The sequence below is a fragment of the Amblyomma americanum genome, chromosome 4 (assembly GCF_052857255.1).
Source record: "Amblyomma americanum isolate KBUSLIRL-KWMA chromosome 4, ASM5285725v1, whole genome shotgun sequence".
Taxonomy (NCBI): Eukaryota; Metazoa; Arthropoda; class Arachnida; order Ixodida; family Ixodidae; genus Amblyomma; species Amblyomma americanum.
Window position 1 is genome coordinate 188,679,551 of NC_135500.1, and position 22,969 is coordinate 188,702,519.

Here is a 22,969-nt window from a genome sequence, read left to right on the forward strand (position 1 = left end):
CAAAAATTGTGGACAGCATAACGCAGAGGCAGCGAGAGAGAGAGCAAAGATGGAAAGCAATAGGGTATTTTCAGCGAACATTGTGAAACTTGCTTTTTTTAATATAACGTGCATGAATACCTCACACTACGTTTGCGGCAAGCCTCAGTTTGACGCTTGCCACGAACGTTGCAACTCGTGTCCCCTGTTCTTTAACCCACAGGCAGAAGAATGTGCCCCGGAGAGACCCTGGCGACGGTCGAGGTGTTTCTATACCTGACAACGCTCCTTCAGAAATTCTCTATTTTGCCCATGGAGGGAGAAAATATTGACTTGGATGCTGCTTCGTTGACACTGAACGTACCTAAACCTCAACGGCTTCGATTTATATGCCGGTAGTAGGGTTCTTTTGGAACTTTTATACAATCTGTACCCGGCGTCCAATATCCAAGTGGTTCTTATATTCATAATCAACCTTCGTTGCATTATGACCAGCTTATGTCTAATCATAGTTTAGTTCTATGACGATGGAGTTATGCAAATTTCAAGTTTGTAACCAAGGAAATAAAATAAAGGCTTTGACTATGCCCACGCATTTTATTATGCTACAACATACTGCCACGCTAACACAATAAAAGTTACACATTACAAACTCAATTCGCTCACCTTAACTCCTTTTGCGTAAACCATAGAAAAAAGAAACAAAATTGAATTTGCAGACGCACTTATGATGCACGGTGACAGTTGTTTTGTTCGCTGCATCGTTTTTACTTAAGTCATAGTGCAGTAAGCGATACTACATAAATCTCAGTACACTTCGATTTAAAGTCGGTAATTATATGGACTGCAGGGACCAAGAATTGTCATGAGGATAAAACATGTAAATCTGCTCCCTGCAATTTCCTACGTTTCAATCAATCGCCTGCCTTGATTCGTAGCTTCTGCCGCTTCAAGATGCCAGCTGTAGCGTCCGAGAAAATAACGCCGCAGCACAAGGTGTCTCAGGATTCCTGCCCCGTTACTTTTGTCATTTATATAAATCATTTTCTAACAGTACCCCCCTCTCTCTCTCTCTTGGCGCAATCTTCAGCCAAAAGAAAGACGTTGGCGCAAGCATCTAGCCTTGAAATGAACGATACGATCTGAAGTGTTGTGGGAGCTCCAACTAGCGATCAGTATTAAAACCTGCCTTGCTGGCACCTAAGAAAGGTCGAAACCGGATAGCGGCCATGCGGCGACCAGTCACGGCAAGCAGGACGCACACCTATCGGTATCCATTCTTGCACACAAACCTGTTCGTGCCTATGGTCACCTATGACATAAAGCAAGCTTTACACTCCACTAAGCTGCGAGGTTTTCCTCACCAGAAGTGGTGTGGTGTCTAAAACTAATAATTATCCAGTTATTGATTTCATGATGCATCAGACCAATGATTCGGCCCATCGAAGTGTGGATGCAAACAAAGTAATCTGGTCAGAAAAGTAAAAGAACGTGAACACTCGGCAGGGGAAAGCGAAACGTTCAAATTTTCTAAAGACATTACTCGATAGAAATGCATAGCTTAGAAAATAGGAGCAATGCTGTACTTCATGCAGTAAAATACACTTAGGACAGGTCGGGAGTCAAAATATTTTATTTGACTTTAATGAAGACATATGCTTACCACTGCAGAAAGTAACTCCCCTCATAAAAAAACCTATACTGTCAGAACCACTGCAATTTCCCAAGTCACTCCTGAAACCCGCTTGTTGGTTTGTACCTTTGCGTCCATGGTTCCCTGACTCGCTAAGAAAAGTGCCCAGAAAAATCGCAGCACAATGTCAGACGAAAGCGATAACGGTAATAGTTTTCTTTACAGACTTCTTCTTTCCAATTAAGTGTTTGAGAGCTTCAAAGCGTTTAAACAAAGTAAACTTTGTCGCAACGTGCGTGACGTTAAAGTTTCGTAGTCTGACGTCTACACAAGACGGCCGTGCATAAAAGTGAGCCGGAAAGCCAGATTTGAAGCACTTTCACTACATACTATGTCATCCTTCCTGTATTTTGCTGAATTAAAATGGAGCTCATTGCGTCACTGCAATAGGGGATCGTCCCTAACGGCTTTTATGTAAGAACAGTGATAAAACCGGGTTGATAAATACGGAACTCACATCAATAAAGTGGCAGCTTGACGGCCTTTCACTACTCGCACAAAAGTGTCGTGAAAAGCTCGCTACTGCATATCACAACGCAAGAGATGCTCAGAGGAAGCAGGCACAAAAAGAAGTTTGTATGGTATGGTATGGTATGGTATGGTATGGTATGGTATGGTATGGTATGGTATGGTATGGTACGGTACGGTACTATACGATACGGCGTGGTATGGTATGGTCATCAGGCTCAGCAGCCGAGCGCTGTAACCACTGCGTCGCCTCTTTAAACTGATGAAGACATCTCAAATTATTTTTCCGACATCAATCATTCCCTAAAAAATAGCAAAATTGCTTGGATAAAGAGTTCAGTAGCATAAAAAGCAAATAACGCATGATGCCTCGGTGGTATTGACGTATTTAGGAATAGGTAAAGTGGTTGCTTCCGGTATGGCCTCTCATACATATCCCTGCGGATCCACGGGGTAACATCTGGTTCAGTTAACGAGTTATGGCAGAATGACTCTCCAGAGTAGAAATGCTTCGTAGGAATGCCTTTGGCTTCGTTCACAACTTTGCACCGGCCGACGAATGCTCGCCAAGTTTTGACCAAATAGCTCCGTTCTGCGGCACGAAATTAAGGAAGCCTTTCAATACCTCCTGTTAATTCCTTTGACGAATTCGATTTGTTCTTTTTTCCAGCTGTCTCATATTTCCACTCTGTGGAATAACTCGAGCAGTGTGCTTCCAACACGCTACACGCAACAATAGTCGCGTCAAGACAAAAAAAAAATTCCCGCAGCACCGTTGGAAATTCGCAAGTGCTTTATGCATTTCTCCCTGCTAGACCATTTTGCCGACAAAAGCCTCAGAACTCGCTCAGTGCGCCACAGAAGCGCGCGACCGATTTTGGTGCGCTGAGGTATCTTAATTTGAGCGCGGCATCGGCCTCTCTATGTAGCGCGATTAACGGTTAAAGTGAGAACTAAATAGCATGCACGTTGTACGTAGTACGTACTGTGAACTCGCAGACATTGTTCCAGTTTCTCAACTCACTTCAGCCCATACGCCGGTCAATGAAGCTGAACACAAATTTAATGGCCTAGTCAAAATAGCAAAATACAGACACAAAGGAACAGACTGTGTGCAGCAGGAACTACCGGCGGGCAACGCTTTTGATTGACGTCGCTTGTGATTACATTAACTCCTGAGAGTAGAAATTTACACTACCGTATAGCTGCAAGCAAAACAGCTGCGCCATCAAAGAGCAGCCTGCAGCCGGCGCCGGGTGACGAAACGATTATAGCGCGTCGCAGGCACATTGCGAGAGTTATTTCGCACTGTGTGATATAATAGACAAGAGAAAAGAAAGCAGCAAATAGAACTTCAAGAACGGATTACTCGGAGGTTTCGAAAGAAGCTAATTTTGACGCGACATCGGTGAAGAACGCGAATAAGCGTAGATTCTAAGCAGCTTGCAAATGGCCAAATCAACAGAACACGGGCTTTTGCCTCTCACTTCTTGTCGTACGAGTTAGAAAAAGTTGCTTTCGAATAAATGCTTTATTGAGTACATTTAGGGACGAATTCTTATTAATAATTACCGTTTACTTTCTGCTTTAGCCGTCAAATGCGCTGCAAATAGCAGTCGCGCCACACTATAACCGAGATATCCACCTTGGCGTACTCAAATATGTCGCGCGCTTCGGAGGCACCTTGAGCGGGTTATGAGGCTTATGTTGACAAAGCGGCTTAGTAGGGGGAACTGTATAAAGCCCCTGCGAGTTTGAAAGGTTGTTTTAGCAATGGCAGACGGTGCTGCGGGAAATTTTGCTTGCCGTGACGAAAACCTTCCTTGTGCATTGGAAGCACACTGCGCGAGTTATTTGGCACAGTGCGCAATATGAGACAGCTGGAAAAAAGAGGACATCGAATTCGAAAAAGTGATTAACCGCAGTTATTGAAGTAAGGCTTCTCTGGTTTCGCGTCGTAGAATGCAACTAGGGCATTGTATTTGGTCAGAAATTGCTGAGCAGAGCGTCGGCTGTCGCCAAGTTTTCAACGGAGCCACACCTCCTTGCTCAGGTAGCTTCGCCCCGTTTCAGCAATGGCCATAGGAGATTGACACTCCTGCAGTATAAACTTCAATACATAGCCTAAATGTCTGTTGACGAGTTGTCTTCAAAGCAATGCATAACTGTAGTTAAGTGAATGGGTAGGGCAGACTCACTACGGGTACACCAGAAACTTAGGCGGGCCTATAGGTTACTATTTTTGGAACACACCGCTGCCAACGACAACGACAGCGGGTGTTCCAGTGAACGAGACTCTTAACGATATCGCGTTGACAAAAAGCTATGCAGGAGGTACGTTGCCATAAAAAAAATTAATCAGTTGTTTCTGAACACCCTCAACAACTGAACGGAGCGTACTTTGCTCGAAAGAAAGTATTAACAAATTTGAATGTTTCATAATAGTTAAAGTAAAAACATTTGGATGGTTCATAGTATCTAACTAATTCAGGGCAATATAAAAGTGCTCTGTACTCACCTAGCTGTGCTCTACCGATTTTTTTCAGTCATTAGCTCATGTAGAACGCCCTGTATGGGGTCCGTCAAAAGTTACGGGTCATAAGTGGCCTGCGCCGACCGTGTTGTTGGCTTGCTTGTAAGAGCGACATCTTTTTATAGTTGCCTTGCCTATGAGTTATACATATTTATATACTTTGTTTATTGATTAATTTTAAAAGAAATTCAATCCTTAACTCTTCGTTCCTTCAATTTTCACTAGAGAGCTTGAAGTTGAAAGTTGTAGACGGTGCTTCAACATACCTATCAAGTACTTTTTTGCATTAGTATTGCCTCCGATTTAGTTTTTTCGTGTTGTAAGAAGCGCACATGTAATCTTAAAAGCCTTCGTGACCGCCCGCTCCAGCATGCCCTGATAATAGTAATCTCAAATGTGCAGAACATAAACACATCCCGCTCCAAGCCTGATGGTCAAACACTAGAGTTATGACAATGGCGCCTCTGCTGCATGCGATAATGGCGCCAGGCCTTGCGTCAGTCGGTGGCCAGAGTTCTCCCGCACGCTGCTTATCGCGAACTCAAACTGCCGCGTCTCTTGCCTGAGGTCACGGGAACGTCTCGCTGGTGCGATTTTGCGCCAGCAGCGCGGTCGTTGCAAGTGCAGGGTGTACTTTTGCTTTCTACTCAGCCGTTGTTCTATCCATTTCAAAATGCTAAAGCAAGCTTTCCCCTTTAATACCCATCCTTACCGGTTCATAGGGCAGAAACGTCACACCTGGTCCTTATGACCGGCAGGACAGCTGACAAAGAGTAGAACAGAAAGTTCTCAAGGAGATTTTTTCGATAAGTGCATGCGTTCGTTTTCGCAAACCCCGCTACCGAGAAGCATGACCACTGAAAGCGACGACTGCCTACCGGTTTATGTATGGAACTAAACAGTGATATAGTTTGGTATAGAGGGTTTAACGTCCCGAAGCGGCTCAGGCTATGAGAGACGCCGTAGTAGAGGGCTTCGGATAATTTCGACCATCTGGGGTTCTTCAACGTGCACAGATATTGCACAGTACACAGGTATCTAGCGTTTCGCCGCCATAAAAAGGCGACCACCAACGGATGGGATCTAACTCGCGTCTTTCGGACAAGCAGCCGAGCACCATAACCGCTGAGCCACCGCGGCGGCTAGGAACCCCTTACCGCCAGCTTCTAATACAATGCAAAAACTGCCGAAGCCAAAAAATCAATAAATTCAACGCACTGTTCCGTCTCCTATAGTCAGATAAAACTCCAGAACGAAGCGGCAGATGTCCCTCAAAGGAAGCCCTCTAGCCAATGGCGTCGACCGATTTTCATGTCGTCCCAGTTAACCCGTAGTTCATCGCATGTAGCGATAGGGAGACGTTTGATTTACTAAGGACTAACCTAAAGTCACAGTGGATTACCCTCGACATCATTCAAATTGGTCGACGCTATTAGCTAGAGGGTCTACTTTGAGAGGCATTTGCTGCTTTTTTCTTGAGTTTTATCTGACTATATCAAAACTACTTAAAGCTCCTCAAAGCGGTGGTGCCATTAGGGTGCCGTTTTTATTTTTTACTTCGAAGTACACATGTAAGAGAGCTTAAACCACATAAAAAAGAATAGCGAACAGCAAGAAAAAAAAGGCACACTACACATTTAACAACGTAAGGATCACAATTTACCGAGCTGTGGTCAAGTGCCGAGACACACAGATAGTACCAATGTTTATCAATATAACGCCACTTTTAGCCCCTTACCGGGTAGCATATCATGTGCGAGTTTTCTAGTCCTAAGCAATCTTGAACGTTAAGGAAGCATTCCTTAGTTAGCATCAGAACGTGCACTTAAAATTCGGGAGGATGTCCCCAGTGTTTTACCTTTCTTACGTACGTGAAGGTAGTTTGTATGTTTTTACGAAAATTGGAAAGGTTAAAAAAAACGGCTACAGCGTTTGCTATGCGACAGTCCTTCAGAGTGCGTTATGAGAGAGGTATTTATTTACATTCCCATCGCATAGGATACAGCGTGCAGTGGTCGGTAATTTTTCCACTTTATAATTTTTTCGTGACACCAGAGACAGAAAATCAATTCTCTGCAGTCGAATAATTTCACACGGCTTTTGGCTTTCAGAAGATTACGCCCACTTCTTGACTAGTTACTCCTGCTAATTAGGCGGAGGTAGCACTCCAGAGCACTTTATAGCGTAATCGAAGGTAGGGCCTTGTATCCGTGCGCCGGGGATTGATAGCAGCGTCTCTAGTATATGAGGGGGCGAGGGGGGGGGGGGGGGGCGTCAAAAACGGTGACCTGTTTGTAGGAGGACCAAAAAAGCTAGGAAGAGGAGAGAGGCTAAGATAGCAATTCTGTATAAAGAAAGAAAAAAGCAAAAAATAATCTTTTCCTGAAGTAGCATAATTACTGGAGGCAAAAAAGCAGCTCATAAAATAAGAAAACAGAATTATTCACTTCGATTCAAACGAAACTGGATTAGTTAAAAACAGCCGAGGAACATGCATGTTCGTTGCGCTACAAATGTAAAGACAATCGAAGACAAAGACAACGGTAAATTTTCTCGGAAAAAGTTTAGCGCGACAAAACATCAAGCCGTCTGTGTCAGCCTATTCCGAGATCATAAAAATACGGATACGAGATGTAAGAAAACGGACTGCGAAAGTAAACTGGAATGAAAGTGTTCATCAACACACCCAACAGCATGGCCCGGCTGGCGCCTCTGTCGGCTTTTGACGACACCTAAACAAATGAGCCGCTTACCCATTTCCCTAGTGAAACGAATACGAAGTCACCCTTCAGTACTCGCGCGGTTAATGTTCCGACGTAGTGGAGCACTGGCACTCTGTTTCAATGTCCCGCACCATTTTCAAGATGTTCCACTGGGAGCCCATTGCAACGAATACAGGGTTGTATGCAAGAGTAAACGCAGAGGCGCCGCAGTGGCTATAATCACGTATTTTATGAGATACTCCAGCACTAACTCTCAAAAACTATTTTTCTATGAAGAAGATACCATTCTGTCATTTATAATTCACATTCTTGTTCAATTATTACCTTTAAATGCAGTTCTATATGTTCACAAAAACTGCCTCTACTGCATGGTGCATCATACATCATGCCCGAAAATATTTTGTTAAAAGAGCTCAACCACACAGTTTCTGTGAAAGTTAGGGTTGGTATGGTTGCTTTCGTCCCAAATTAAGCTCACTGTAATTTTTTATCGAAAATAAAAATTTACGCAGCAAGAGGGCGGCTTCTTCGATGTGATATTAAGTCCAAAATCAAAACTATACATGTTCATGTCATCGATTTTTATTCTTATTCCGTTAATACGAGATACGATTGTTATGCATCCAAAATCTCACAGTACATTTCAGTCTCATGTCAGTCCATTTACCTCTCTCGTTAACGGCGTGCCGGCAAATAAGCAATAACAACCGGCTATGAAAACTTCTACGAATGAAATATTGCATCACTTTTAGAGCCGCCGTGAATGCTTTTTGCTCTCTTAAGTTCTTCAATCCCGGAACGCACATTATCAGTTTCTAGTCGGTCGTCGACGCGGACAAAGGCTCATCTACTGCGCCGCAACTGCTCAGAATGCGACCATTGTCAGGCGCAAAAGGAGTATAGTGTTAGAAGCCTACATGCGATAAGGCGCAGTGAGCGATAAAACAGTGTCGTTTCATTTCAGTGGTACATTTGTCTGCACCTCGCTGACGCGTGCTCGGGCATGTCGGCGGACGGAAAATGTCGAACGTACCTTCGGAAAAACAACCAGAAAACCGCTATGCCTACAGCCACGCCTCCGTGCGATAATGAGTGTGCGTCAACGGTTAACGATGAAAGCTCGAGCCCGAGCCAGAGATGCTTCCAAGAACTTTATCGGAGTGAAGGGTCTGTTGTTAGAGAGCCTCACTTCCCACGTCCTTTCGCCCAGCGAGCGCGTGTAAAAGCAGCAGTACACGGATCGACACGACTATGCCACCTTGTTCCCCTTTGAGCAGTTGTGTTTCAAGCTGTCGACGACCCGAGGCTCTGTTTCTTGTGCAGTAGTTAAGAACGTGCTCTATAGTTATTTGCAGTCTTCCCGGCAAAACTATCATTTTTTGTAGCCTTCTTATCTATTGTTCAGCTGCTTAGCGAATCGTCTGCTCTTATGGAGATTCTACGCCGATTCGCATCCACTATACTGGCGAGTACTGTTTCTTTCCTTGCTAGCATCAACATATCATTTATTCTTCAAGAATGCAACCACATGATCGTCGAGACACTTTTTGCAGCCATGATATCGATATTCAGTTAAAAGAAAAATTTTAACTTCATTATTCCTGCGCCACTCTGTCTGCTTAACGCTAGCAGGTCCCAAAGTATTCATTAGCTTATCAACACCTCATTTTATCAACTGTAAAGAACTGGGCAAGTTGGTCAGACATGCTTAACGGAATAATGGCGCAGATCAAGTGACAGCACAGCAGGAGAGTACAAACACACACAAGCGCCAAGTGTGTGTTTTTACTCTCCTGCTGTGCTGTCACTTGATCTGCGCCATTATTCCGTTCATTTTATTCCGTTCAGGGCAATACCTGTTCTCATTTACTATCTGCGATACTTTAGAGTCGACTTGCGCCTCATTTGTCTGACAGCTACGGGGTACCCCATTATGAGCAAGTGCATGAATGGTCAGACATTTAAATTGGCTCCACCAGCAGCGGCCGTTACAGAATAAAGTAGTCCGTAAGGCCTAAGTCGCATTTAGAAAGCACAACACCGACGAGACTTCCGCTCGAGCTGTCATCGAGTTCTGCATATAACTTGAGCATTCCTTTTCGTAAATTCGTGAAGCATATCGCGAAGTTTGTAGGGATGCTTCGAAACTCAAATCCAGGGCTGGGCACTATACTTCAAAAGTTATTTTCGATACCAATGCCCGATACCCTGAAAAACTTTAAAACAAAGTACTAGCCGAGCAACAGACTACGGAGATGTCTAACGTGGTCATAAACTATCCTGAGAGACCTCGTAAACTTGTGTACGGCACTGTTTGCTTGCACGAGTCATGAAGAACGTTGAAAAAAAGCCTTACATTCGATAAGCCGACTTTTCCTCGGAGCAGTGATACACTCTAGCTGCTGTTATTTCATCAGTCATGTGCAGTATCTTATCGTGGCTTTATTTACAAATCAAGGCTTATCTTGAAAACCACTACTAATAACCGAGGCTATTAGAACAGCGCGTATCACCACTGCAGCCGCTTGCCGCGCTCCTCCACTGAGCATGAGCAGATGGTTCCGAGGCGACAGGCGTGCCCCTATGGTGATCAGCGCATGCGCAGTGAAGACAAGTGGTAACTTTGGCGGTAAATTTAATGCAATCTGCGGTTCGTTCACGATCTGCAGTAATTCGCAGCGATTTTTTTTTCTCGCCGTTGCTGCTGCGATGCTGATGGGGAGGTGACATAGTATGTTAATGTTCATTCGTCGTCCTCCCACCCCCCCCCCCCCCCCCCCCCCCCCCCCCTCAGGAGGACCCGGGAGAAGCCACGAGGCTCGCCTTCACCATCGTGGTGCCCTGGCTTCTGTTGGTTGCCTCCATAGCTTGGCTACGGAAGAGCAAAGCACCCAGAGGAACCACACTACCGCCTGGTCCTCCCGGATATCCTGTCGTCGGCCTCTTGCCGCTCGGAGCAAAATTGCTTCACCCGAAATTTCTCAAGGAATGGACGGAGAAATACGGTCCCGTCTTGAGGTAGGCTTCGCAGTAACAATTTCTTCTCTTAGCGTCATTCATGTTTAGGTGGCAATGCCACTTTAGGCTTAATCCTCGCAAATACATCACTTGAGATCAGGCTCTTTCGAGGCATTACTTGATTTTAAAGTTTTATTTCCTGTTTGAATTCACCTGCCATGAGCACACTTGCAGAATTGCTTTTAAGCAGTTCCAGCGTAATTCAGGTTTCGTATAACATATGCTATTAAGTATTTGGTCACTACGCTCACCGCCGCGCAGCTAACTAGCATTGAAGACTGAAAGACCGGAACAGCATTGCGATTCTTTTTCAACCGCAATTCTTTTTTTTTCTCCAAAATCCAGTCAAATAAAAACCGTGAGAAAAATATAATGCGTTTGAAAATGAATTGCTTTAATATAGTGAACCAGGAATATCAAGTAAAACAAGTTTTAATTAAGGCACCTCGTCTTCAGGTTTTGTATTTTCTCAAATTCTAAGATAAAAACAAAGCGTTTTTCAAAATTTAGTATCATATTTCGGAAATCGGGTTTTCTTTACTTGGCAGGTTATTTTAATAGTGAACAGAGTTATTTATGAAATCCAGCTTAAAGGCAGGATATTAAAAGGAAATATTTTCCTGAAATATGTCGAAACATCTATGTTGCTCAAACATACCTCTCCGCAGCTGCCCCTCTCTCTCTCTCTCTCTCTCTCTCTCTCTCTCTCTCTCTCTCTCTCTCTCTCTCTCTCTCTCTCTCTCCTTTTCTTTTTGTTGCTAATAATTTTTTCTTGTTTCACCACTATTTGCATTCCTAGAGTTTCTGCGCCCATTATATGTCTACAGGATTATGCCTGTTCTCTCAATGCGAGAAAAACCTTTCCATGTCAAAGCTTGATTTATTATGCCAGCAGCTACATTGAATTTCAACGTTGGTTGTGGGTGACGCTCAGCGTAGTGGTGGCAACCTTTGTTTCTGGGATTCTCTTTTAACGTACAGTGTTTCAGTTCGTTCTTAAGGAAAGCCTTGCCTACACTAGCAAGGGCTAGTGCGGTGTAAAATGAGGTGTCGGCGGTTGATTTGACAACAGAAACATATAGAGGCCTTTAACGGTACAGGGAGCCAGCTGCTTTAATTACACTTTCTCAGTTCATCAGCCTACAACTGTAAAACATCTATAAGTAAGGCATTTCTTGCTTTAAATTGGGCATAGACTAATGACTATAAAACTTGTTCGAGGCGCCAGTATCGGATAAATTTGGGTTTTGGCCATTAAAGGGTACTAGATGCAAGGTACACTAGACCACTATCTGTGACGCCGTGGCAAGCACAGCACAGCAACATGCTGATGAGCAAATAACATAATTATCTCAGTGAGCAAATATACTCATTATCATATACTGACAATGCAGCTAGAGCTTGTAGCGCCCTCTCTTGGGTGGCGCCGGAAACCCGGATATGGGCGCCACCCGGCGAAGTCAATAAAGACGGGACCTGGTCGTGGCTCGTGCAGCCACGGCTCGCAGTTCTGTTGTGGTGTCGGTTCGCAGCAGTGCTCTTGTTAAGCCTACAAGGCGATAAGGCGTTAAGCCTACAAGCTCATACCGACTGTGTTGCTATTGCTATTTCCTTTAGGATCATAGAGGTCTCAGCTGGCAATGCATATTATGTTTCACAATAACCTTCTAGATTAAAGGTCGCCTTCACAAACCTCATCGTCCTCAACGACTTTGAGTCGATCAAAGAAGTGATGTGCATGAAAGAACTCCTTCACCGAACTGGCAACCTTGTCATCGACCAGACCGGCTGCAAAGGTGAGTTAAAGGACACTCGTGTGCGAGAATGGACAGCGCTGACATTCTAGCTCTAAGGAACAGATATTCTCATTTTGGCTGCATATACCACTGAGCTGCAAGGGGAGCTATATGAAAATAAAACTGGCCAAGACTGGCACGATTTCAAATATCATTTTTATTGATTTTATTTTATTATAATAATGTGCAATAGTGCGCGAGCTCAGAACGAAAGCATTAAAAAGATAAATGCTATCCTTGAATCAAACGATTGCACATCTTGCGAGTTGTGCGAATTTTGTGGCCACGACAGGCAGCATAAATATGCAGCCAAGACTACGGAACTCCGCAGTATGTTTGTCACCTATTTTCGTCAGCCGTTCTGACTGAGGGAAATTGCTGGTCCTTTTCTTTTTTATTATGTGCTTCTGTGCGCTGTTTCTTCTTCGGGTACTCTTCGTTCTGGACGGTCCTTATGTGAAAAAAAAGAAAAAACACTATTTTAAAATAAAGTGCTAGAAGACTCCACTGCTCATTCTCCAATTTTTTTTGTTGGTTGTTCCGTCCCTTCTTGTTTTACTCAGTACTCTTACTAATTATGGACTGCTACATTTGTAACTTAATAGGTAATAGCAACTGCGTTCGCAAAATAAATGAATCCCGTCTGCTCTTAGTTTCAGGACTGTTATGTTCTTTTTTTTTTCACATGGCTCTCTGAGTATATTGTGTGTTTGTATTACTTTGTGCTGCTTGGAGAGGCACCCTGAAAAATTCCATAGGCGAACACGAGCCTTTCAGATATGAACTGTTAGCTATGGTTGTTATAAAAACAAATGTAAGCTTGGGCTTTCTGTACCTAAAAATACAAGGTATATTCAATAGAAAAACGGCCGGTTTAAAAAAACGTTGCTTGCACCCCGTGCCCTTCCCTGCCCCCGGTTCACGCGAACTGCTGTTTTATGACAACCGTGTATAAATTTCTATGAGGCAAGACAATTTTTTCATGGCTGAAAGTAATTCTAAATATCTGAAGAGAAACCTGTGGCGTTTGATAAGCACGACTGCTAGTACCTCGACAATTATGGCTGCGGTAAATACGTGACCCAGACCCTAGGAAGGTGTCCTTACTTTCACCCATTCTTGAGTCATGCTCCTCCCTTTTGCCGTGCTTTGGAGTAGGAAGTTGTGAACAATGATAGCCCAGAAAACACCTATGTGCCTGTAGTACGAGGTTTTGTCTAATTCCTCAAGTTGTTTTTGTTGTTCCTCTTCTGCTCTGAAGCTGGACGACAAAGAGAGGCCGTCACAATTTTTTTTTATTAGTTACCGCTTTTTACTGTGTTACCCGTGACACTAAACGTGTATCCCACACGCAGGTCTTCTGTCGCAGAATGGACAAATCTGGAATGACAACCGGCGTATATGCCTGCACGTGTTGCGTGATCTCGGGTTCGGAAAAAAAGCTATGGAAGACTGGATGAAGGTAATTTCTTATTTTAAAAAATAGATGACATACTTATATTCTCAGATACGCACCCTTTAAGCAGGTAATAAAATATTATCTTCATTGAACGTTTGTTTAAGCTATAGAATACAAGACGACACCATTTATTGCTCTCATGCACCAGCCACATTACTAACTTGGCTGAGGAACCAATAGATAGACCAATACGCAATTATCTCTCCACGGATAAAAATGTACGGGAATGTCATGAAAAAAACATGGTGGCTCCATGCCGCTGCTTGTTTCAGGAAGAAGCAGAGTACCTTGTCAAGAAGATCGCCGAACACCGAGGTGCGCCCTCCGTTGTCCTGGAGCTGCTCGTACCGAGCGCGTCCAACAACATCTCGGCGATCATATTCGGCGCCCGTTACCCTTTCGAAGATTCCCGCAGGAAGTTTCTGGACGACAGACTGAAGAGGTTGTCGAAATTCATCGGCAACAGATCGCTAAACCCTCTCCTGCCCGTTTTGGTGACCCGCCTGGCATCCAAAATACCCATCCTACGTGAGCGCCTTCCAGGACCAATTCTCGATGATCTGCTAGCCTTTATCAAGTAAGCACAGCTGTGCACTACTCTACAGATTGTGGGCCTGGCTAGAAATCCATTTATGTTCATTGTCTCTCAAGAAGCTTGTACACGCACGCGTGAAGGCGGGTCGCATAAAATATTTCGTGTGGAAAACATGCAGTCATAGAGCTCGCATAACTTATTTAAGGGCCGAATGGTCAGAGCCCATTGTACATGAGAAATATTGGTGGCCGGATAACTACAGCAGCCAATAATACAGCCACTGGCTGGCCGGCTGGCGAAGGGAGTCTGCACTGGGGAGTCAAGACACAGCGCTATATCTCTTCGTTATGCCACACCAACGAGCCCAATGTGCCACCTTAGTACTGAGTCCCACTTTGAGCAAACTGTTTCATAAATGCAGCTCCGATCGGCAGGCACAAATCTAGCTTACACGAAGCTGCTTGCTGTTTGGCGAGAGATTAGTTTTAGGTTTATGTTTACGGGGGTTTAACGTTCCAAAGCGACTCAGGCTGTGAGGGACGCCGTAGTGAAGGGCTCCGGAAATTTCGACCACCTGGGGTTCTTTAGCGTGCACTGACATCGCACAGTACACGGGCCTATCTATAGAATTTCGGCTCCATCGAAATTCGGCCGCCGCGGCCGGGATCGAACCCGCGTCTTTCGGGTCACCAGCCGAGTGTCATAACCACTGAGCCACCGCGGCGGCTTGTTTGCTGAGAGAGGCTGCATTTTTCTGCCTCCGTAATCCTAGCGCACAACATAGTGATTAGCGTCGTGCCTGTTCTGTTACAGTCGCGTGTGAAACGCCGCGCGGCTAATAGCCTTCTCTTTACATACCACTTACGTTGCTGAAGATAATTTTCTTCGTCTATCTTCTTACAGGCGAGAAATAAAGGAGCACGAGGAAACACTGGACGAAAACAGTGACCGGGACTTCATTGACGCCTACCTGAAGAAGATCAAGGAAAACAAGGACAACCCAAGTTCAACTTTCACCAGTAAGATTTGTTTGTGCTTTTTGTTCTTTCTCGTGTATCGTATCTCTTGTATAACCGCTCTTTCGTACGAAACTTTAGATATAAAACCTTTGACAAACAAACTGGGTGAGCAAAATTTAAAGGACAGTTAAGGTCAGCCGTTAGGGTATGACGCGATATCATCGGGGTCCCTTCTGTGGCCTGGGGCCTGCTTTGCTTACCACTTCACAAAACCGCACTCTACTCTATTTTCTTTATTCCGTTCATTTTTTTATTTATGAGAAGACGCTCAGACACCCCTTTTATTCAAGTCGAACTAGAGTTGCTCAGTGGTCGAGGCAGACCACTGAGCAACGTTCTTTCGACTTAGTTAAAGGAAGGCCTTATGTGGTCAAGGGGTAGATCTTCCGGCTTACGACCCAAGGGGTATCGTTCTGAGTCCCGGCTCGACCTTTTTTTTATTTTAGGAGAAGATGTATTTCTTTTTTCAGCGGCCCTACGCGATGATGGTGGAATTGCGGCCTGGTGCTGTGGACTAATTAGGAATTATGTAGGAACGTCTTCACGCTTGCACTGCGTTACCGTTTGGATTTGTTTGAATTACCCGCGCTGGGCTATGTGGTTGTGCACTGACGACCCTCTTGATCGATCTCGGTTTTCTGGACGCGCCAACGCCAACTACGGCGGTCACTCAGCTGAACTGGACCCTTAGCGTTACCGTGTTAATATCTGGCATGATTGGACCGGAATACGTTCGCAGGAGGATTTCCTCATTTAATAGCTCAGGTTTTTTTCTAGGCTTCCCTACATTATGGCATAATCCATACAGCTTCGTATGAATTCCTGCAACGCTGTGGATATACTGACCAGTACTCCTTGTATCAAGTAATTCAGGGGAGGGATTTCTTTAAGTAACATTTAAAGCTTTACTTGGTAGTTTGACGGCTTCTCCAGCACAGAATTCTCAGCAGTGGTGCAAGATAGAGAACAGGCAAGATTTGTTCATTACTAAGGCGGGTAAATATAACTTAGTAGTGAGCTTTTCAGCCATTATGCATAGTTGCCTTTTAGTAACCGAAGGTTCGTAGCTAGCTGTTAGTAACAGTCATGCCTGTTTTGAGTTACTTAAAAACTATTTTTCTCGGCGCCACGGTTCTAGCAGCTCAAGCTTTCCGGAGATAAAACCACAACCATGTAGGTGGACCCACGCCACCACATTCATCGTTAGATGTCATCGGGGCGGTCCTTGACTATGGAATCAAACGCGAAAACCATCTGAGAACTGTAAACGATCTTCCAGCTGTCTACGCAGAGCGATGATCAACAGCTACAGAGACTGATGTTTCTTAGTAGCGTTTGAATCTTGCCGGGCGTTGCACGTCACCTGTTTTCTTCGGTGGCACCGGGGCCGGAGCATTGACACAGGCTCTGGCATCGTCCGTATCTCCGCAAATATAAATGTAATGACGGAACCACATGAAACGGCATCATCCCTGAGCCATGCATACTCAGGCATTATATGTGCTAAACTATAGGCACATCTCTGTACGTTCGGCGTGCAAAGGCTACAAGAGCTTACGGAGGGACTCAGAGAAAATCAATAAAAGTTTTGACGAAAGCCCTTCCGGGACTCTTGTAAACGGCGGCCGTTTAACGCTTCTATTTGCAGTTGACACCTTGATCGGTAACATCTTCAGCCTTTTTATCGCCGGCTACGCAACTGTGAAGGAGACGCTGCAGTGGCATATGATGGTGTGCGCCTACAAGCCTGACAGCGTACAGCGGCGCATCCAGGAAGAGATCGACCACGTAGTGGGCCGCGAGAGAGCGCCGTCTTGGGCCGACCGGAACGCTATGCCCTTCACAATGGCCTTCCTCTGGGAGATGTACCGCTGGCGCACAGTCACTCCGCTAGGGATACCTAGAATGTACGTCTGAGGCGCGAACATTTTTCTTGGAGTACTTAGGACCTACAAAACCACATACAAGTTTTTGTGCGTGAAGTGCTGACTTGCTTGTGCACAAGGTTATTTCATAAACGCCTCCGAGTATGATAGCCCCTGACGTCGCAGGGTAGTAGCAATAGCAAAGGTTATCAGGTTGAAAATACCCTCCCAGCAATGGGCCAACCTGACCCAGCGGAAAATTCTGTTTCACTCCACACCCCTTTCAATTCTGAACTGATTCCGCTAGCACAAATTGTTTCGGCGCATTAAAACCATTCAGCGAGATACCCCATCCCGTGCCTATTCTTGTAACGGACTAACGCAACTCAGAGAACAAAAGAAGCAGACAGGGGTCGATGTAAACTTTGCATTGAAGAAAATAAGCACGCAGCTGGAAGAAATGAAATATATAGCAAATGAAATGCCCGCAGACTAAAGTCTATGAGCATTTCTTCTCACCGATCTCTCTATCTCTCTCTCTCTCTTGAGGGCAACAGAGAACCTTAAGTCTGTTTAGATGCTTAGTTTCCTTGCAGTTTGCATCGCGGAGAGGTGTAGCAATTGCGGCACTGGCGCACCTTTTGCTTGGTTTATGTATTCTGTCTCACCGCATCGCATTATGGGTCACACTTCAGTGCGTTCTGCTCCCGCTTTTCCAGGGTTGGCAAAGACGTCGTCTACAAAAACCTCTTCCTACCCAAAGGTACTACAGTTATGGCAAACCTTCGAGCTGTGCACATGAGCCCCCAGTACTGGAAGGATCCCGAAGAGTTCAACCCTTCACGTTTCTTGAACGAAGATGGCTCGGCATTGTTGCCCAAGCCTGATCAGCTAATTCCATTTGGCGTTGGTAAGTGACGGTACATTATGGCCTCGCGCCTAAACCGTTTCCTAGAATCAGGCAGTATGCTAGAGGGCCGTTGAGGAAAAAAATTTATACTAGGTGTAAACCCCGACAAACGCACACCACGATGCTGAAAAGCGGGGAATACGACCATTGGGCGTAGAAAATAAAACTCGTTTCTCTAATCCTCGTAAAGCCAGGCGTACAACGGCAAACGTTTCACCCACGCATCCAGGAGGCTTTCGTTCGCAAATTGTAGCCTCTCGGCAGTACTTATCATGCCCAGCTTCTCTCGGTGAACCAGCAGCTTCAAAAAAATCGTACTATGAGATCAGGCGTTGCCCTTGAACCCAGTGCTCAAAAGCAACATTGAACCTTGATAGCTGCCTTTGACCAGCTATCGGAGCAATTAATAGTTTAAAATGCTAAGTGGCACAAAAAGCTATAGAAGGAGCACGCGCCCGTCATTTTGGCAAAACCGGAAGGCATTCGCGGTAACTCAGCGAGATGGTGTAGAATTTTACAGCAGTCTGATCCCACCGCGAGACCTCGGCCGACTACCTGAGTTGCACGATCCTTATAAATAACGACCTCAAAAAGCAAGAACTACTTGTTTAAAAGCTCACAATCTTCCCTTCAAGTTACGGTGAATCGTGTTCTGCATTTTCACTTTTATATACATTGCCAAGTCCCGATATCTGGCTTATTTAGGGAGAACATTTGATTGCTGCTGGATGTGCTGGAATGTTCGTGAAAGATTTCTAACAGCTGTTGCCTTTACATTTTGCTTCTCTGCAGCTAACCTAGAGCTTTACGCAAAGAACCTATTGCATTCAACATCGTCAACATCATTCAGCCGTAACACAAACCTTAATCTTAGCAGAAAGTTATCTCTATCTTTTCTTTTGCACCCGCAGGGGTTAATCCTAAACAAAGTGTTTTAGTGTGTATTTCCCACTTACACTACACAAAAGGTTTATCAATGTTGGCTTAAAGTGAGTTTAGAAATGCATTCGATCTCCTTTCGTTACTATGCAGCTCTTAGTTTATTTCTACACGCCTTGACAGTCCCCAGTGCCAACTTCTTGTTCTTTGCTGTCGTTTCAGGAAAGCGCATGTGTCCGGGTGAAACGATGGCGACCGTAGAAATCTTTTTGTACCTGACCACCATACTGCAAGCGTTCAATGTTCTCCCGGAAGAAGGACAGAGCATTGATCTATCCTCGGAAACAACGGCTCTCAGGCTTGCTCAGAATCCTAAACTTTGTTTTATATCTCGCCAGATCGACCAAGGACCTTAAGTTATCTTTAACCCCTTCATATCAGCATCCTAAAGAAACTGTTCTCTACAGCGCACTATGCTTAATAAAATATTTATTAATATTTTAAAGCTGAAGGACCGACGTCTTTTATTTTGTGATGGAGTTGCTTTTTGCTTTAAAAAAACAGTGCGGATATTTTCTTCCCTCCTAGCAAAGGACAGTACCTACACAGCTTAGCACTTTGGTTTAAATGTTTTTGTCATGCAAGCAAATGATATCGCACAGCTAAGTACCGTAAAGTAAAATGGCAGCTAACTGTTATTCTATTGCTGCCATCGCGTAAAAAATCGTGCTGTTATCTAGCATAACATATTTGGCTCGGTTCCAAACTAGCATCAAAACGAAGCATACAGTAATACGGCCTGAAAAACTCTTGCTCTTCCTCGCAGTATCCATTCAGAAATTTCACGCTTTAAGCTTTCCTCTTTTGTAAACCCGTGCGCCGTAAATCAACATACCTCGTTCGCCACTTGGTGTGTCCGACCAAAATGCTATTGCCTGTGCCTTTCCTGGCACCCAGGTTTAATTGTACAAACCTCGCAACCCTTCATACAAAATGACAGTCGACGGAAGCGAATGCAGTATGGCTGCTGGTATAGTTGCGCTTCTAACGCGTGCGCACATTTCATGAAACAACTGCCTTTCTGTTATCTATTCAAATCTAAGCATGATGATGCTGTACCTACAGCTCACATCCCTACTGAAAAATGTATATAGGCTTGAACGGGTCAGCAAATACGATTATGGCACATTTTGGTTTGCCTTTATAGGATGCACGTCCCAAAGCGGCTCAGTCCATGAGGGACGCCGTAGTGGAGGGCTCCGGATAATTTCGACCACCTTGGGTTCTTAACGGGCACTAACAATGCACAGTACACGGAATTTTCACATTTTTCTTCCATCGAAGTGCTACCGTAGTGGGCGGGTTCGAACCCATGACTTGCATGCACTGTGTGATGTGAGTGCACGGTAATTAACCACGGGTAATGGTAGTTATACGGAGCCCTCCACTAAGGAGTCACTCAAAGGCTGAATCGATTTGGAAGCTTCATCCTATATAGTTAAACGAAATCTGCTATAATCCTATTTGTCTCCTATTCAAACCTGTACACATTTTTAAATAGGGATACGAACGCTCGTATCTTTGGCGGCAAAACCAAATAAAGAATTTATGCCTAGCTGCAGACTTCCGGCAACGTGAAGACTGTGTGGTGGCGGTGACCGCTCGCGGCAGTGTGGGCAGCACACCCACACTGAGTACACAACAGTATGTATAGTATGACGACGGGCTGGTTAGGTATTGCAGTCCCCGTCGTTTGTACAGAGCACGGCAATCTTTATTTTTTTCCCACAGCTGGTTTGGTACAATCCTTACAACATATATGAGGTGGTACATTTACCTTGCACATGCTGCATGCTTGCGTACAGACAAGGCAGGGATCAAGTTACTATATGCAATTACAGTCTGTTGAAATTTGTTATGTGGTGCATTCGTTTTCTGGTCTAGTGACTTGTTAAAGTACTACTTCGCAGCACTAGCTTCCCCGAAAAAATATTTTTATTTTTGAAATTGCTTTTCTTCAAATTGACAAGAGCTTGTTAGATCGGCAAAGCTTTGATATTCCGTAGACCGGGTAGGGCCACACGAAATCAGGATCGACGCGCAGCGAATCGACGCGTTCGACTACTGATCCGGAGTTCCCGGGTTCGAACCCGACCGCGGCGGCTGCGTTTTTATGGAGGAAAAACGCCAAGGCGCCCGTGTGCTGTGCGATGTCAGTGCACGTTAAAGATCCCCAGGTGGTCGAAATTATTCCGGAGCCCTCCACTACGGCACATATTCTTCCTTCTTTCACTCCCTCCTTTATCCCTTCCCTTACGGCGCGGTTCAGGTGTCCAACGATATATGAGACAGATACTGCGCCATTTCCATTCCACCAAAAACCAATTATTATTATTATTATCGACGCGCGACAGAAGAAAGCGCGCGTCGTGTTCACAAAGAATATTCAGTGTTTCCTTCTTGCATTTTCTATTGGAAGAGAGTTATTAAGAATTGTCATAAGTTGAACTACGTGGGGCACAATCCGGCGAACCAATTATTTTTTGATATTGCTGATACTCACCGGTTATGCGCCAGGCCGCCTCACTGGATGCCGCTCACTCTATAAAGACGCCTCTATGTACAAGGAAGCACTGCGGTTCCCACCAGTAATCCGGACGACGAATTCTACTATGACAACAAGTTATGACTACATGACGAACGTCACTGCGGGATGAAGAGCAAAGTCAGAGATGTTCCGATTTAAGAGCGGAAAACAAAGCTGAATAAGCTTTTCTTGTACAACAACAGATTGCAGTCATCTGCTTCAGCACTGCGGCTATTTACCATGGCCTAGAACACTTTGTTCAATGCGAGGTGAAGTTTCTGACACCTCCTGTGAGGCTGATTTGTTTCTGCGGTTCAAGAGTTTAAGAAATCTGAAACTATTTTAATATCTGCAACCACTGTACTACTTTAATTGTGAAAATGAAAGACGAAAAGTAATTGGAGGTAAGTGCATTACGTTCCGGAAGCAATTGTAATGTATTGCAATGTCAGCTGAAGGTACCGTGATTTTATTACATTCGCACCACAATCAGGAAACTAAATAGTAGAGACACTTATACACGTTCCAAAACTAATTCTGCAATATATGCTTGTATGCGCACTATCGATCCATACCATATGAAAACGGCTGCGTTTGTCCAAAGAAACTGTCCTGAAGTAATTTCGAATATGGAGTAGCAGGATATGAAAGAGCAAAGTGCGAATAATGCAGTCAACAATCTTATTTTCGCACAGAAAACAAACAAAACAAAACAAATCGACCGAGCCTGCAGAAAACTTGGAGAGTTTTCGCCCTCATTATGCGCCCGGGTGACACCAAGCGCCGCGGCCCGGTAGCTGGTCGAGCAGTAATTTTTTGGGGGGGAGGGGGGGGGCGATGGGGCAATGCGATGTTTGGTTGAACTTATGCGTTGCACAGTTATACTGTGACTAGCACGCTGGCCATTGAAATTAATTCGACGGACAACGGCGTCGCTCACAGCCCATGTGTAGCTTTTGGGAGTTAGTCCCCGCAAAAATACGTAGCAACGACGTTTGTAAGCGTGCCCTTCGGCAAATCATGCACCACGGACATGACCTCGGACATCTCTGAAAAGGGCGCCATGGTTTAGCCACAAGTGAAAACTCTTTTGCCAAGCCTCTATAAATGACCGACAGATGGCCGCACCCTCCTGCTTCCTGTGTAGCAAACATTGGCGGTACAGTTCGTGCACTTTAACATGAATAAGTCGGCTTTCCAAGTGTACTGCTTGTCAAAAAGATTAAATACGAATATAATGGTGGTCTTCATTGGTGGTTTAGTGGCTGTGTTCAGATATATAATTGTAGGATTCTATCTCTGCCCTCAAAGGCATCTTAAACGAAATTGAAGCTTTGGCGGGAAAGGCACCTTATTTTGGCGGGCTTTCTCTCCTCGGGATGGATACGGGGCAGCAGGCCGGTTCTATGGCAGCCCTATTAAAGACACCTTATGGACGACAGAAGGTTTGGCAAGAAAGCATTTAATTTTGGTGGGCTTTTCGGCTTGTGGCGTAAAGGGTTCAA

General features: G+C 44.7%; 1 protein-coding gene across 1 annotated transcript in view; it reads left to right on the forward strand.

Annotated features, from left to right (window-relative positions):
• The window catches only part of LOC144129934 (uncharacterized), a 38,366-nt gene extending 18,975 nt beyond the window's left edge, over window positions 1-19,391 (forward strand). Inside the window, exons 9-18 of the mRNA XM_077663990.1 lie at window positions 203-374; window positions 918-975; window positions 10,191-10,414; window positions 12,086-12,210; window positions 13,566-13,672; window positions 13,942-14,246; window positions 15,108-15,223; window positions 16,872-17,130; window positions 17,808-17,998; window positions 19,100-19,391. Of these exons, the coding sequence (XP_077520116.1) occupies window positions 203-374; window positions 918-975; window positions 10,191-10,414; window positions 12,086-12,210; window positions 13,566-13,672; window positions 13,942-14,246; window positions 15,108-15,223; window positions 16,872-17,130; window positions 17,808-17,998; window positions 19,100-19,293 (1,751 nt within the window). The 3' untranslated portion in view covers window positions 19,294-19,391. The remainder of the gene's footprint in view (window positions 1-202; window positions 375-917; window positions 976-10,190; window positions 10,415-12,085; window positions 12,211-13,565; window positions 13,673-13,941; window positions 14,247-15,107; window positions 15,224-16,871; window positions 17,131-17,807; window positions 17,999-19,099) is intronic.
• The last annotated feature ends 3,578 nt before the right edge of the window (window positions 19,392-22,969 follow it).